The 17,374-nt window shown below is 34.7% G+C and overlaps 1 protein-coding gene across 1 annotated transcript in view; it reads left to right on the forward strand.

Annotated features, from left to right (window-relative positions):
- The window catches only part of LOC136034588 (apoptotic protease-activating factor 1-like), a gene marked incomplete in the record, with an annotated part of 238,446 nt that extends 221,293 nt beyond the window's left edge, over positions 1 to 17,153 (forward strand). Inside the window, 5 exon segments of the mRNA XM_065715856.1 lie at positions 2,489 to 2,684; positions 6,434 to 6,688; positions 7,756 to 7,959; positions 14,688 to 14,831; positions 17,064 to 17,153. Coding sequence (XP_065571928.1) covers positions 2,489 to 2,684; positions 6,434 to 6,688; positions 7,756 to 7,959; positions 14,688 to 14,831; positions 17,064 to 17,153 — 889 coding nt within the window.
- Between the last annotated feature and the right edge of the window lie 221 nt (positions 17,154 to 17,374).

Genomic DNA, 17,374 nt, shown 5'->3' on the forward strand with positions numbered 1-17,374 from the left:
GTGTCCCGGTCGTGATTTGTGTCCGGGTGTCCCAGTCTGTAATTTCTCTTTGAGGTTCCCGGTCGTCACTTATATTCCCTCTGTCTCGGTCGTCATTTGTGTCCTGGTCTGTAATTTCTCTTGGAGTGTTTTTTCTTTTTAGTTTTTTTTTAGTTTTTTACCTTTTTTCTTTTTTCAGTTTTCTTTTTCTTCTTTATTTTTCAGCGTCACTATGAAGTACATATCGACGAACCTTTGTTTTTTTAACTTAAATCTGGTAGGCATTGATGACCTTATTCAAGTCAAAATCCCAAACCCAATCATCATCGCTATCATTTTCAGTTTTGATATGTTTTGACTCTCGCTGTCCAGGTGGATTTTCATCTAACTGCGCGGTTTTGCGTTCTTTAGCCGCAAGCCTGTTTTCTTGCTGTTCTTGTGATTCCTCGGAACGCTTTCTTTTCTTACTTTCTCTATCAGCAGCAAGTTTTTTGGCATAAACTCTTTGAGCAGCTTCCTCGGCTGTTGCCATTGTAGGTTCTTCAGTCATTTTACAATTAAACATTTTTCCGTGAACAAATGTCTTAAATACCGTTAATGACGTCACCGTCAAAGCAAAAATGACGACAACTAATTTCATGACGTCAGTCAACACAGAAACATGACGTCACCTGATCCACAGACAGACAGACAGACAACTTATTTATTATTATTTATTTAATTGACAAGCAGCAATATAGCTTTCTTTGAGCATGCATCCATCAATAATTTAGAAAAAAAAATCAGCTTCATGCGCTATATGAACACACAGCCAATCTCGTTCTTTAGATTTGCTAGAAATACGAAACTTACACACGGCAAAAGAATTTCCCTTTTTCCACATAATTAACAAATATAAAGTGATTGATGGGCAATACTATGGAGCCAACTTGAGTACTTTTATTGGTACTTGTTGATTAAACGGAACACCCTCAAGAATTACGCTTAGGCTAGATCTGAGAAAGCCGGTTTATAGTCACAAAGACCAGTGAGGAGTGACAGAATGTGTTGGACTTATATAATTTGGGCTATATATTAGCATATTTTGGGGGAGGGGTGTAGAGTATTCGGACAGCATGAAGTTAGAACACAATTCTTCATTCATACTATGCAGAATAACTTGAGCTAACACATTTTGCTTGCAGACCCGCTATAATTTGCCCCACCCCTGCCCCCTAATATGCAAATATATAGTTCAAACTATACAAGTCCAATGCACTCTGTCATGCGTCACTTGTCTTTTTAGCTATGAAAACCAGTGTTCTCGAATCTAACCAAAGCGTGATTCTTGAGGGCGTTTCGTTTAACTGACAAGTACACTTTTATTATATTACAGTTGCTTATTTTAATGAATAATTTAGCTTATTTAGCTTATTAGATTTAAAGTATAATTATTGAGGATCAGAATCATTAATATACAATGAAATTAGCCTTGGGAAATTGTACATCCCTGCTTAACACCAAGTCTACTCCTCATAGCTCCAAAAAAATTCTTACCTACCCTTGCTACAATCTTAACTATATTATACACTAATGCTATAATCTCAACATATACGCTCTAAGGTAGCCCTAGTGCTAACAACAACTCTATTAATAAGCTTCTATCTACTCCATCAAACGCCTCATTTATATCCAAAGATCCTACAAGTAGCCTGCCCTCTTTTATCTTAACTTCTTTCCTAATCATCCTAATAAAATAAAAAACAATCTATAGGACCAAAAGAGATAAAAAAAAAAACAAAAACAACAGAAATCAGAGTAGGACCAACTCCCTAACCTCAATTCTATTCAATTTCAACTTTGCCTCTAAAAGGCTCAATGGGGATTTCCGAAAGCAAGGTCGTATCCAGTATTTTGTTCAAATCTTCTAACCACAATCTTCCTGCGAATCTGATCTATTTTGGTCTTTCCAACTATCTATCCTACGACTTGATAGCTTTACTAATAACCATTTCCTAGGCTTATACCTCTTTAATTCTCATGGTCTAATCTCCCCTCCCCCCTTTTTGTGTATAACGGCACTTGAATCGACACTGATGTTTTCGCAGTAAAAAAAGAAACAAATAGGCCGAGTTCAGTTTGGTTAACAGCAGAGGTCCATATTTTTTAAACGGATCTCTCTCATTATGCATTACAAGGTATATCTTTCGTGTAGAGTACCAAAATTTTCTAGATGCCCCACTTCTTGATAATCATTCCTATTTTCTAACCAAATAGTAAGTGGTTGTTGCGACAGATAATCCTGCTTCGACAGAGATGGGTGAAGTGTATGAATCCCTAAAACCCAAAACAGATGTTGTCAACTTTTTGTACTCAGGATGTAAAAAGTGGGGTAACTCCTTCTTGCAGGAGGTTTTTCTTGCTCTTTGATCTCTCCCATATTGGGTGTAACGTTCCATGTGTGTTGTCTTACTAGTACCACTTTATATCTATACTTCTATTTTCGATCTTTTGACCTGTATTTTTATAGGAAAATAATCTGCCTAGCATTTGGATTAAAACACTATGTGCTTGCTGGAACAGAAGATTGTATGCTTGTTATATGGGAGATGGAAACAGAACCGATATCTGACGTTCTTCCGGGAGGATATGAGATGGATGCTCGGTGGACTTCAGACAATCCTGAGTCTCTTGAAATTGCAGTAGTGAGCCGTCAAGGCATAGAGGTAGATAGGTCCAGCTAATGTCTATACCTCATATGTTTTCTTTCTTTTGACGTAATGCTAACAAGATACTAAGAAGCACCGAATGTGTTTAATTTAGAACTAGTTTGTGGCCAGACTAACATTTTTTTTTCTTTACTTTAATTTGAATTTCTTTATTTATTCCCACAATTAATGAAATAGCCAAATACTAGTCGCTTTGCATTTCAGGAAAAAATACTTTTACTTTAAAAGGAATCATCTTCAAGGTTTTATATAATCAAAATTCTTTGCTTGTAGTAAAAATTCATTAAACAATTATGTTTTATTGTTTGTTGTTTGTTTTTTGTCATATCATAGGATCAATATTCTGGACATTGTTGTGTTAAGAGAGTGGTAATTTAAAATCATGTTGTAAGACTCAGCTTCGGCTGACCGTCATAAAGACAAAGGCCCATTAGTGAATTCTCCCAGAAAACTAGCTATCATCGAGTGATGTCGAGAATCTGTGTCTTGACTGAAAAGACAATGTAAATACGTCCATTTTATCGGCAAGCTTGTCAATGAAAGTGAGTAGCTCCACAGGGGAGTCCTGAAGCGGCTAAGTTGCTCAAATAATCGTTCCTGTGAGTTGATTTTAACGTTTTCCTGGTGTACATACCAGATAATTTTTAGAAAGTATGCTTCCCTTAATTTAAAAAAGAAAATTCTGCTCCAGTTAATCGAAAAAAAAAGTTCACACTGATAATGCAAATCTCGTATAAAATGAATATCCCGGTCTCTGGCAATAACGCGAAAGTTTGAAAGTTTTTTCAAAGATTCCAGGGAAAGTAGGTGTAAGATTCCGGGGAATGTAGGTTGGCTTTTAGTTTGTGTCATTTATTCGAAGTTGATTTTAGCGTTTGCCTAGTGGGCATATCAGCTCATTTTTAGAAAATATCCTTTCCTTAACTTAAAAAAGAAAGTTTTGCTCCAGTTGATCGAAAAGAAAACAAAATTCACACTGATAATGCAAATTTTGTTTAAAACGAATATCCCTGTCTCCAGCACATATTGCGAGAAGTTTCAAGTTTTTTCTAAGATTCCAGGGAAAGTATGTGTTGGCTTTTAGTTTTTTGTCATTTATTCGGAGTTGATTTTAGCGTTTGCCTAGTGGGCATACCAGGTCATTTTTAGAAAACATCCTTTCCTTAACTTAAAAAAGAAAGTTTTGCTCCAGTTGATCGAAAAGAAAACAAAATTCACACTGATAATGCAAATTTTGTTTAAAACGAATATCCCTGTCTCCGGCACATATTGCGAGAAGTTTCAAGTTTTTTCTAAGATTCCGGGGAAAGTATGTGTTGGCTTTTGGTTTTTTTGTCATTTATTCGGAGTAGATTTTAGCGTTTGCCTAGTGGGCATACCAGATCATTTTTAGAAAATATCCTTTCCTTAACTTAAAAAAGAAAGTTTTGCTCCAGTTGATCGAAAAGAAAACAAAATTCACACTGATAATGCAAATTTTGTTTAAAACGAATATCCCTGTCTCCGGCACATATTGCGAGAAGTTTCAAGTTTTTTCTAAGATTCCGGGGAAAGTATGTGCTGGCTTTTAGTTTTTTGTCATTTATTCGGAGTTGATTTTAGCGTTTGCCTAGTGGGCATACAAGATCATTTTTAGAAAATATCCTTTCCTTAACTTAAAAAAGAAAGCTTTGCTCCAGTTGATCGAAAAGAAAACAAAATTCACACTGATAATGCAAATTTTGTTTAAAACGAATATCCCTGTCTCCGGCACATATTGCGAGAAGTTTCAAGTTTTTTCTAAGATTCCGGGGAAAGTATGTGTTGGCTTTTAGTTTTTTGTCATTTATTCGGAGTTGATTTTATCGTTTGCCTAATGGGCATACCAGATCATTTTTAGAAAATATCCTTTCCTTAACTTAAAAAAGAAAATTTTGCTCCAGTTGATCGAAAAGAAAACAAAATTCACACTGATAATGCAAATTTTGTTTAAAACGAATATCCCTGTCTCTAACACATATCGCGAGAAGTTTCAAGTTTTTTCTAAGATTCCGGGGAAAGTATGTGTTGGCTTTTAGTTTTTTGTCATTTATTCGGAGTTGATTTTAGCGTTTGCCTAGTGGGTATACCAGATCATTTTTAGAAAACATCTTTTCCTTAACTTAAAAAAGAAAATTTTGCTCCAGTTGATCAAAAAAAAAATTCACACCTATAATGCAAATTTCGTTTAAAACGAATATCCCTGTCTCTGGCACATAACGCGAGAAGTTTACAGTTTTTTCTAAGATTCCGGGAAAGTAGGTGTTGGCTTTTAGTTTTTTTTTTCATTTATTCGGAGTTGATTTTAGCGTTCGCCTAGTGGGCATACCAGATCACTTTTAGTAAATATCTTTTTCTGAATTTAAAAAAGAAAATTCTGCTCCAGTTAATAAAAAAAAAACGAAATTCACACTGATAATGCAAGTTTCATTTTTTAAAAATATCCCTGTCTCCGGCACATAACGCGAGAAGTTTAAAGTTTTGTTCTACGGTTCTGCGGAAACTATGTGTTGGCTTTTAGTTTTTTTTTGTGTTTTTTTTTTGTCATTTATTTGGATCTCTTCTACAAGTTGTGTAAGTTGTGGCAATACTGCCCAATCAATTTTAAATAGTTTGGCCAGATAAACTAAAGAAGTGTAAGAAATAGGGTGGTCCTTTAAGGTACCGCGTCACTTTAAGTATGGTAAATTTTACTTTTAAGCTGATCACTGTACATGCCTCCTCGGAACATCATTTTTTTTATTTTTCTCAATATTCCATAAATTTTTTTTTTTTTTTATCTGCAGCTTCCTATAGATATCGAGGTAAAGGTATCTTTTTAAAGGAACGCTTGGTAGCTGTGTCAAGTTAACATATATTTAACGGCCTAGTTTAGCAAAAACTCATATTGATATATTTAGTTTTTTGGCCCAAGTTAAACAAAAATCTTTTTTATGGTGTACTACATATAATTTAAAACATAAAATGAATTAAATAAAAAAATTTTAAACGGAGATTTTCTAATAGGGATAAAAAGTGAAGTGGAAACTTAAAACGAATAGAAAATACTGTTTTTCAGTCTATGTAATGTATATCTGCAAAACGGATTCAAATAAACTGACTCGGGATATTTACCTATATTTATACCATTTGTTTGTAATATAGAAAAAAAATTCTGCTAACAAACCATTTTTTTGGGGGGGGTATTAAAAGAATTTTTTCGAAAAATAGCATAGATGGTGACTTACTACTTGAAATTAACATAGCAACGTCGCCTGGTTGTTTTGCTAAAGGCCCATTCGCCCTGATATTTCAAGACTATTTAGCTACCGTTAATTTAAGCCAATCTGAATTTTTCAGCCAATCAGAAAATTCTGATTTTCTAGCGCAATCTAAATCTCGGTTTTAGTAGAAACTCATTGTGAATGGGCTCAAAACCAACAGTTTGTGGTTTTTGTTTGAGCATTGCTGTAATCGAGCAAACTAAGATCCTTGTAGGCAGTAACGAAAGTCTATATAATCTGAGTAGCATTGCTAGAAAATTTATTGCATTGCTAGCAATAGCATTGCTAGAATATGCTACTTTACAGTCTGTATTAGTTTTTTTTTTACCGTTCTTGTAAACTTTTTCTTTTTAAGTTTTGCCAATTTTTTAATTTTCAAAGTGGGATTCTAATTGTATTTCGTACACAAGTAAGCAAAGACAATCCTGGTAAATGTTGAAGATAAAATCCTAGATTTTTTTACAGGTGAGGCGTGGCTTAACTACAAGCGAAGCAGTAGCGGCATGTTCTGAAGAGGATTCATCCATAATTGCTTGTGCTTTCACTGCCTCCAGTAAAAATGTAGCTTGGGCTACAGAAAGCAATCAAATCAAAATGATGTCTCTTACCAGTGGTGAAGTGGCAACTGTTGGCTCTCATGTTGGCTCCATGATAAATATCATGAAGTTTGGACCTAAAGGAAAAGTTTTGGCTACTGTTGGCAAGGATGGAACGATGATGGTTAGTTGTTTGCTTTTCTTTTGCCTTTCCTTTCTTATACATATAGACTTTATTCGCTGATGACTTTATTCTCTTTGCATTTGTCACTGGTTGATCTAAAGGTCGTAACTTAAAATTGGTCATTATTGCAGAAGAGCAGCAATAAATTTATTGAGCTATTTGTGGAAAGCGTTTCTGGAGATTGAAACGATTTTTTTTCTTTTTAATTACGGTGTTGTGACTTAATTTGGTATATAGGGTACGCAAACACTTTCTGGACAACTTGTTGTCAGGATTGAAGAATGTATATGGTAGGTGTAGAAAGTAAGTGAATAAAACTTGCAGGAATCAGATCAGATCACATGTCAAATCAAGATTTTGTTGTTTCTGTTTTCAGCTTACAATTTTTCAAAAAATCCTACAATTTTTTTTTTAGAGTTTATAATACATTTTAGCCAAAATAAAACAAAGAAAGATGACTATCCATCCTGTTTATGACTTTTTAATGATATAAATAATTAATTTTTATTGTCTCTTTTTCTCCTTCTTCAGTTACAAAATTTTCAATTAAGATGCACCAGACATTAGGAGTTAAAGCCTTTTAAGCCTAGCTTGGGTGAGTCAAAAGCAATGTACTTGAGAAAAAATTGCCAAATCCAAAAAAGTTCAATTTGCACTGTATCATGACAATTTCAATTATAAAAGCTCCTTTATTTTGTTTCCTTCTTACTTTTTCTCATTCCTTCTTTCAGTATCTTGTTTATGATGTATCTGATTTGTAAAACCGAAGACTACAAAAGGTGACGTGGGGTTAAGAATTATATGTTAGAGAAAAATTCTCTTTCTTTTCTCGAATAATTCTTTTTCTTTCTTTTTCTGTTCTTTACTAAAAATTATTATAAAGTAGATTTTATTGTAACATAAAGTAAATTATATTAAAATACAAATTATAATTTGTATTCCTATTATTTTCATTCGTATTCCAATAATTCTTTTCTCATTCTTTTCCTCTTTCCCTCCTTCTTGGTGTAAAACAGAGGGCTCAGTGAGGATATGATCCACCTGACTTTTCCCTTTTATTTTCCAAGCTATGGACAAGGGCAAAAGACAAAGATCAAGAATCCAGAGGAAGCCCATGTTTTGTTGGTAGAAGGATAGATATCCCAAGACTTGAAGTCTTTCAATTTTACTTCGTTTCTCATTCCACTGATGGCTCTTCTATATGGAGCTGTGGCTCAAATAAAAAGGATGATCTCTCAGTGTTGGTTGTGCATTCAGAGGGCACTGCTAAGGTAATGACACCCTGCTTTCCCATAATAGACATCTGCTTTGACGTTAAAAACTATATTAGACTTACGAAACTGTGACATGTAAATTTATGAAGTCATGACATTTTATCTGTTCGCCCATTTTATTGAATGCAGTGCAATAGAGCTGCATAAGTAAAAAAGTGGCCTCTATATTTTTTTTTTCTCGGACCTTTTCGTATGGAACTAATTGTTGTATTAACTTAGGAGGTGGCTCATTCGCTTATAAATTGAAAATTCTAGTGCCCTTTTTTAATAGTCAAAATAAATTTCAAGAGAACCATTCCCATCCCACGCCCTTTTTAGCCTTCCTTACAAGGACATGTGGCCAAAATTGTGATATAGCCTTTTTGTTGAAAATGGTTAAATGTCCAAAAGCTGTGCCTCTGGGGATGGCATGCCCCCATGGGTATTAAATGGAAAATTGTAGGGAGTGTCGAGGGAAACGTTAAACTACATCAAACCACACTATGTGCATACAGGTTCTCTAAAGGGCTTATCAGTAATATCTCAGGAACAGCTTAGGGTATTAAGTTGAAACTTAAAGCGCATGATTGGGGGGACCTTGAACTAATCAAAGCCACTATATGCATATTACTACTAGTACGAATACTTCTATTATGACTACTTATAGTAAGAATACTATTACTGTTACGACTACTGCTTCTACGACTATTATCACTACTGCGACCACTACTACTATGACTATGGCTGCTATGACTACTACGACTGCTACAACTACGGCTACGAACACCACTATTAATACTACGACTGCAACAACTACGACTACTGCTACTTGGACTGTTATAACTACTACTACAACTGCCATTCCGACTAATACTTCTATAGCCACTACTACTACGAATACTACTAATAGGACTATTACAAACAATAAAAAAAATCAATAAAAAAAATGTCAATTATAACTGACAGAAACTTAAAAGAAACTTTTTCCTCAAAAGCAATTTCTCAAAGGAAAATATAGACCTACATTAGGCCTAAGACGAAGAGGAATAAAGTCAAGTAGTAATTCAAGCGTTAAACTAACAAAAAGACAATAAATAATGTAGTCAGCACAATAGTGATGGTACCAAAATCAACTCATTAGCATTGACTTAGTAAAGTGCGATGTGTCTCCTATGTATTATTACCATTGTCTCTCTAAGCCTTGTCGTTTAAGAAATTTTAGGGGGTTACTATTTTGACGAATAGCTCAGTAATTAAGGAAAAACTAAAAAAAAAACAAAAAAGCTAAAAAACTAAAAAAAGAAAACGAAAAAAACTAAAAAAAAAAAAACAGAAAAACAAAAAGAAAAAAAAACTAAAAAAAGGAAAAACCTAAAAAGAAAAAAAACTAAAAAAGGCTTTGTATAATTACAAAGGGGATGCCGGGGGCACAGGGGGGATATATAAATGACGACGGGGACACAGGGTATGTTCGATTAGCAATCACCATCAACTAAGCTCAAGGGCAATCATTCGAAAAATGTGGTATAGATCTGACTACGGATGTCCCTGTTGTAGTTGTCCCTGTGTCCCGGTGGTCATATATATCCCTGTGTCCCGGTCTGTAATTTCTCTTTGAGTGTCCAGGTCTTCATTTATATTCCCTGTGTTCCGTTCGTCATTTGTGTCCTGGTGTTCCGGTCTTTAGCGTCATCTTATAATGACGTTATATACAAAGCCTTATATACTTATAATGACGTCATATGCAAACCCACAAACAAACAACATGCAAACATACAACAAATTTTTAAATATATAGATATAGTTTCTTTTCAGTTTTTTCTTTTTTAGTTTTTTCTTTTCTTAGTTTTTTCCTTTTTTAGTTTTTCTTTTTTTTAGTTTCTTCTTTTTATTAATTTGTTTTCTTTTTTAGTTTTTCTTCTTTTTTATTTTTTTTATTATTTTTTCTTTTTCTTTTTTTTAGTTTTGAAGCTTTTTTATTTTTTTTTTTAGCTTTTTTTCTTTTTAGTTTTTTACCTTTTTTATTTTTTTCTTTTTTTAGTTTTTCTTCTTTTTAGGCTTTTCTTTCTTTAGTTTTTTCTTTTTTAGTTTTTTTAGTTTTTTCTTTTTAGTTTTTCTTTTTTAGTTTTCATTTTCTTCTTTATTTTTCAGACATCATATGCAAACCCTCAAACATGCAAAAAAACAAACATGCTTTAATTATTTTTTCTTTTTTAGTTTTTTTATAGTTTCGTAGCTTTTTTAGTTTTTTTAGCTTTTTTTCTTTTTAGTTTTTTACCTTTTTTCTTTTTTTTTCTTTTTAGGTTTTCCTTTTTTAGTTTTTTCTTCTTTTTTATTTTTGTTTTGTTTTTTAGTTTTTTCTTTTTTTGGTTTTTTAGCTTTTTTACCTTTTTTAGTTTTTTTATTTTTTTTCCTTTTTGTTTTTTTTTAGTTTTTCCCTTTTTTTCTTTGTTTTTCTTTTTTTAGTTTTCTTTTTCTTCTTTATTTTTCAGACGTCATATGCGGACAAACAAACACACATATGCGGACAAACAAACACACATATGCGGACAAACTTACAACTTATTTTTATATATATAGATAGATAGATATATTAGCTTTCAGGATCTTTTTAAAATTTTCCGTACATTTTTTTGTCGGAATAATTTTTTACCGTAAAGATTGACTGAAATAGAAGTTTCCATTCATTGATTATGAGTTATACAGAAAATATAACTCATATACAAACATACAAAATACATACATGACGTCATAATGCTCAATCCTTATAATGGCGTCAGTCGACTCGACAAACATGACGTCAGTACACAAACAACTGATTTTTATCAGTTGTTTATATATAGATATTCCCCTGTGAATATATAGATATTCACAGGTGGGACACAGGGACACAACTACAATTGCGCGTAACTAATATGGCGCGTAACGACTTACGCGCGCGAGGGGGTTTTGGGAGGGGGCGAAGCGCCCCCACCAAACGTTATAAGTGAAATAAAATTTCACTTTATTCCTGGCCGTCTTAGGCTTATTGTAGCTCTTCAATATTCTTTGAAAAACTGCTTTTATTGGAAAAAGATTTATTTTCTTTTGTCTTACTACTGTGTAAAGACCCACTAAACACTTAAACATCTTTTGTTTATAAAATTACCAAAGTTACCAAATATTCTCTCCCTACTAATTGACCAAGATCTTGTTTTCAAAGAGCTTTTTTATTCAAATATGCATCGTTTTCAAAAATAACTTATATAATCAATTTAGGGGATTTGGACTTGTCAATATGTGAATGCCATTGGTGATGCCTTTGAGAAAACTAGAATAAATCTAATTTTCAGGTAGTTTGAATGTTTTGCGTTTTTTTTTTCTTTTCGCTTCTTTTGTGAATGTTCTTTGTAATGTTGTTTGACGAGCTGTGGATGCTCTGATAAGTCAAATTCACTGATCAGCTCTCACTATTGTTACTATTTTCATTACTTATTTCATCCTCACTTATTCCAGAGAAGAGAAAGATGTTCACTTGGCTTTTCTCACTCAAAATTGACCTCACCCTCAAACACTAAACATCTTTGACATTATAAATCCTACAAACTTATGACAGTGTGACGTCATAAACTATGTAAGCATCTACGAAATATCTAACATGTACTTTACCATATTATCATTTATCATATAAACGTCTACTTTTACTGTATAGACATATACATCGTTGGAACAATGAGCCAAGTTACAAATTATTTCCCTATTTCACTCTCCACGAAGTACGATTTCATCGTCTTCCTGTTTTAGTTTGTGTTAATTTTGTCTTTTGGCTAACGAGAGCACTTTTGTCTTTTGGCTAACGAGAGCAATTTTGTCTTTTGGCTAACGAGAGCAATTTGTCTTTTGGCTAACGAGAGCAATTTTGTCTTTTGGCCAACGAGAGCAATTTTGTCTTTTGGCCAACGAGAGCAATTTGTCTTTTGGTTAACGAGAGCAATTTTGTCTTTTGGCCAACGAGAGCAATTTTTTCTTTTGGCCAACGACAGCAATTTTTGTCTTTTGGCTAATGAGAGCAATTTTGTCTTTTGGCCAATGAGAGCAATTTTGTCTTTTGGCTAACGAGAGCAATTTTGTCTTTTGGCCAACGAAAGCAATTTGTCTTTTGGCTAACGAGAGTAATTTGTCTTTTGGCTAACGAGAGCAATTTTGTCTTATGGCCAACGAGAACAATTTGTCTTTTGGCTAACGAGAGCAATTTGTCTTTTGGCTAACGAGAGCAATTTGGTCTTTTGGCCAACGAGAGTAATTTGTCTTTTGGCTAGCGAGAGCAATTTTGTCTTTTGGCCAACGAGAGCAATTTTTTCTTTTGGCCAACGAGAGCAATTTTGTCTTTTGGCTAACAAGAGCAACTTCGTCTTTTGGCCAACGAGAGCAATTTTGTCTTTTGGCCAACGAGCGCAATTTTGTCTTTTGGCCAACGAGAGCAATTTTGTCTTTTGACTAACGAGAACAATTTTGTCTTTTGGCTAACGAGAGCAATTTGTCTTTTGGCTAACGAGAGGGATTTGTCTTTTGGCTAATGATGAACAAACCATTAGGCTAGAAAGATAAGATCTATCATATTAAATTATCTTAAACTTCGAACCGTTCTTGTGGTTTAGGGTGTTAGGTGGCTTGCTTGATCAAATGTATATTTTATTTATCCCAAACCGCTTTTCAACAAAACTAAGAGAAATTGGACTTCTGGAAGAAAAAATTACATGCAAAAAAATTCCCAAAAGAACTCCTAAGAATTCAGTACTATACATAACAAAGGCGGTTCTCTATGTTTTTGTGGGAATTTTAACGAGGTATAAGAGGAGATTTTATTTGAGGAGAAAGAAGGAGGGGGGGTCGCTAGGTAAAAATTTATTTGTTTGGTGGCCCTGGGTACCACAGATGGTGACACAGGAAAAACAAATTTGTGTCCTCCTGCTCTCCAGGGAAGCAAGGTGTCTGTCAGTAGTCAGCACAATAGTGATGGTACTAAAATCAACTCATTAGCATTGACTTGGTAAAGTGCGATGTGTCTCCTATGTATTATTACCGTTGCCCCTCTAGGCCTTGTCATTTAAGAAATTTTAAGGGGTTACTCTTTTAACAAATAGCTCAAAAAATAAGGAAGATTTAGGACTATTTTCTTTAAGAAGTGCAAGGCTAATAAATATGGCAGGCACGTACGCAAGAATTTTTCGGGGGGGGGCAAAACCTTCGAAACAGCAGATATAAAGTAGCACTTTTTTTATTTAGTAATGCAAAAAGCACGTATATTGGAGAATACAGATTAACTTTAATCTGTAGTATTGTAGTGGATGGGGGGGGGAAGAGGACTGAAGCCTCAAAAGTACGTTTTAGGCTCAGCTTATGTTCAGAGTGATTTAGAGCCAGTGATTAATCTATTATATCCCACTGAAAGGGGAATTTTAGGGTTAACAGTGCAATATGGGTGCTGTGGGGGATAGTTCTTCTATTGCAAAAATGTAGAGTTTAATGAAAAATGATAGTTTCCAAAATTGATCCATTAAAAGCTGTACTTTATCCTGAAAAGGGAGGATAAATGCCCTAATATCAAGGATAATTCTATTGGGCTGTGGAAAGCAAACTCTCTTTACAAAAAAATAATAGTACAATTGCTAATTACTTCAAAGAGGGTAAACAGTTAGACAGAAAATGGGTTAATAACTGGGCAGTGACTTGACCGGATAATTGCATGGTGTAAAATCCCAAAAAAAAGGTTTCATACATGTATCTAGATTCTTATTAAACGTCCTACATTTGCCAGAAAACTCAAGAAACCATGGGGAAATTAAACATTTAACAAAATTTCGGGTGGGGGGCCGAAGGCTCTCCCCCCCCCCCCCCCCTGCGTACGTGCCAGAAATATGGTAAGGTATTGGGAGAATTGGTACATTATTTTCATCAGCATGCCTACTAAAATGGGTTGGTAAATCTAAACAATGGTTTACAAAGGCAACTGTTAATTTTGCAGTTACGCCTTTTGAGTGTCTAGAATTTAGAAATTCTTATATTAAGCATATTTACCAGATCAAACTTGTCAAACTTACCAAAGGGGTTAAATTCCCCCGGAGGTAATGTGTAGCCGGGCTTATGCCTAGATCTTTCTTGGGTATTCTGCTGATTGAACTTCTTTGGATGGAAGGTGGCCGTCAAAATGTCTTTGTCAGTTAAATTCCTAAATGGACTGACCAAATTCATGGCGGGCTGACAGCTATGATTATGGCATCTAGTAATCGTATTCAATCAGGTCTCTCTGAGGGTTTAAATTCCTGTCATCTCTTATTCGATCTTAACTAAATTTGGCGGAGATGAGCAGCTGGTTAGGAATTCTGTTGCACCTTCAGACGATTCAGTTCCAATCTACTAGATGCTTCCATTAGATTTGCTCACAACTGTGACCCGTGACTCACGACCATCCAACGCTGCTCTTATTTGCTTAGAACGAAAATAATCGATTGGTTAGAAAAAACCTGATGTCGGAGGGACTCAAGAAGCCTCTGTACCAACATCCAACTCCCCGACTATAAGTTTCTTTTTATTAGGAAATCCCAGTTTGGCAAGCTGTGACCCAGGCACTTCCCCATGAACGAATGCCTCTGCTCCCCTCCCCTCGTCTATTATTTCTGGTTAAATCTCTTGATAAAATATTTTGGTTACGGAAAGTTGTGTCTTTGATTTAATTTATTTTTTATGTTTATCCTTTATTTTTTCAGGTTTGGTTGTGTGCTAGTGGGAAGTTGGTTGATACAAAATGCTCAAATCTTGCTCTCAGCATAACAGCCTGTGATATATCTTCTTGTAATATGTATCTTGCTATTGGTGATGAAACTAGTGGACTCAGACAGTTTCGACTTCAGGTAATCTATCACTTCTTTTTCTTATGAATTTCATTTATAAACTATTGCATAAATATATGGTATGTAATCTTTTCAATCGTTAGGTACTGTTGTGGTTGACTTTGATCTGGTGGACAGGGACAGGTAATATTTTTCTTTGTCAAGGCCATATTAGATGTAGCAACTTACTTTCTGGAGACTCATTTGGGGCTTACCACCATCTGGGCTTCACATCGTTTGCTATTTGTTATCCTGTGAAAAAATCTTCTCTCTGGGGCTCATTTTTCTTATTCGTCATTTTGATGCGTGACCAAAGAACACATTTATTCAATTTTTGGTGTTTACTTCATGGTATTCTTAACTTGTATAATGTGATGGAGATTGAAGGTTTCAGAGAATTCAAAATGGGTCTAAAGACCTGTATTTTAAAAATCAACTGCATCACCAAATTCTTTAAGATACCCTGCGCCACCTCCTCCTGAACCCCGCTCTTTATGCCAAAGTTCTATAGTGTAAGGTTGATTTTGCGCAGTAGTTCTTTAAAAATTGAGAAAAAGTTCAAGCTATAGTGTGTTGAGGGAGGGACCCATGTGTTTGAGCAGTAGTTCTTAAAGAACTTAGAAGTAAATTGAAGCTATAGCGTGTTGAGGGAGGGGCCCATGTGTTTGGGCAGTAGTTCTTAAAGAACTCAGATAAAAAGTGGAACTTAATGGTAAAAATTGGGTGGTTCAGAAGGGAGTAGCCCTCATATATGGAACAATTTCTGTTCCTTTTAAGTTTTAAAATCGCTTCTTGTTTTTTTACTAGTTTTTTTTAAACAAGCTTTTCTAGAATTTAATTTCTGTTCACTTTTCAAATCGTGCCCAGGTCTATCCCAGATATAAGATTGGCTACCACTCCCATAAGCCCCCCGCCGCTTGTTGTTAAATTGCATAGGTCAATACTTTTAAATTGATTGGAAGTTTTCTAGATTATCAGCGTAAAATGTTGCTTGAGGATTGACACGATTTCTCTGGCTCTTAATTTCTTTTATCCAGTAACAAGGGACTAAAGCGATCGAATGCATTTGAAAAAAATGAATGGCAGAAGATTATTCAGGATGAATTTGAAACGCGAGTTCAATTAGCGACTGAAATAGCATAGTTGCAAATAGTTTAAAATTTTAAAACCAAGGACTTCTTTCGAGCTATAACTATAACTGAGCAAGCTATAACTAAGCAACCTATAACAAGCTGTAACAGCAAAGGTCATACCTAAACCTATAACAAGCTGTAACAGCAAAGGTCATACCTAAACCTATTATTATTTGTTTGCCTACCATTTTTTGCATATAGTCACTGTATACACACCATATAACTTCTAACGTTCGCCTGCAGACGTAATAATAAGCCGAGTAGAAACTACTACCCATGTGAACAACGATGGCAATTGCTTTGTCGACCTATGGAGTCGTGCTGACTTAATAGTTTTGTATTGACAGTTTTAACCTTGTCTGTATTTGTTGTTTCCGTGGAGGGATTTTGACTTGATTGTTTTCAGTTAATAAGTCTCATCGTTTTCATACTTACTTTTAATTCTTGCTGAAGCAGATATAAGAGTAGAACTCCAATACCCGTTGGTGTTGATAAATCTTTTCAAAACTTCATGTTTCTTAATAACTACCGCCTTTTCATCCTGTTTGTGTCTTTATTTAATACACTCTATTTTACAAAGTCGTTCTTTTTCTCAGAGCCTCTTTTTCTTCTCAGCTACTTTTTTTTTAGCTCGAATTTCAAATCTTTGTTTCTCTAAGTCTCTTCATTCGATCGTGTAACACTGGAATGTATGACAACCTAATATCTTCATAATCCGAAGGCTATTTTTTGAAACTTTTGTTCTTTACTAAGAAATTCACTTAAAAAAGTTGCTAGATTTCAGAATTTGTGATTGACTGATCCCTCTCTTACCTTCTTGCGATCATTCGTTCATTATGATGTAGACAGAGAAAAGAAAAATTTTATTCTGTAGCTCCAAGCCGCTTGAGGTCAAAACAGCTACGCACGCTCCTCCGTCCCTATCTATTTAAAGCCTCCCTCTTTACACCCTCCCAAGAAGTTTTCATTTTCCTTAAATCTTTCCTTATAACATCCTCCAACCGTATTTGGGGACGACCTGTTTTTCGTTTAGGAATAGACGGTTGTCCGAAAAGGACAATCTGTCATCCTTCATCCACAGAATAGGTCCTACCCATCTCAACCTCTATTTTTATTTTAGTCCTCTAAAGCAGGACTGAACCACATTTCTCGAACAGCTTACTGTTTGATATACGGCGAGTCAGCGACCACGCTTCAGAACTATGCTTGACCACTGTCATCGCTGTAGCTTCCAATATGTTAATCTTGGTTTTCAGACTGGTCTTCCTATTCTTCCAAACTTTTTTCAACTACGAAAAAACACCCTGGAACCTTGGCTATTCTAGTTTTAACATCTTCACTACTCTCGCCGTCTTTACTAATAGTAGTACCTTCAAGTGAACCTGTCCACTTATTCCTAGTCCTAACGACTTACTCTTCTCAACATTAATT

This window comes from Artemia franciscana, chromosome 2, assembly GCF_032884065.1.
Source record: "Artemia franciscana chromosome 2, ASM3288406v1, whole genome shotgun sequence".
Classification (NCBI taxonomy): domain Eukaryota; kingdom Metazoa; phylum Arthropoda; class Branchiopoda; order Anostraca; family Artemiidae; genus Artemia; species Artemia franciscana.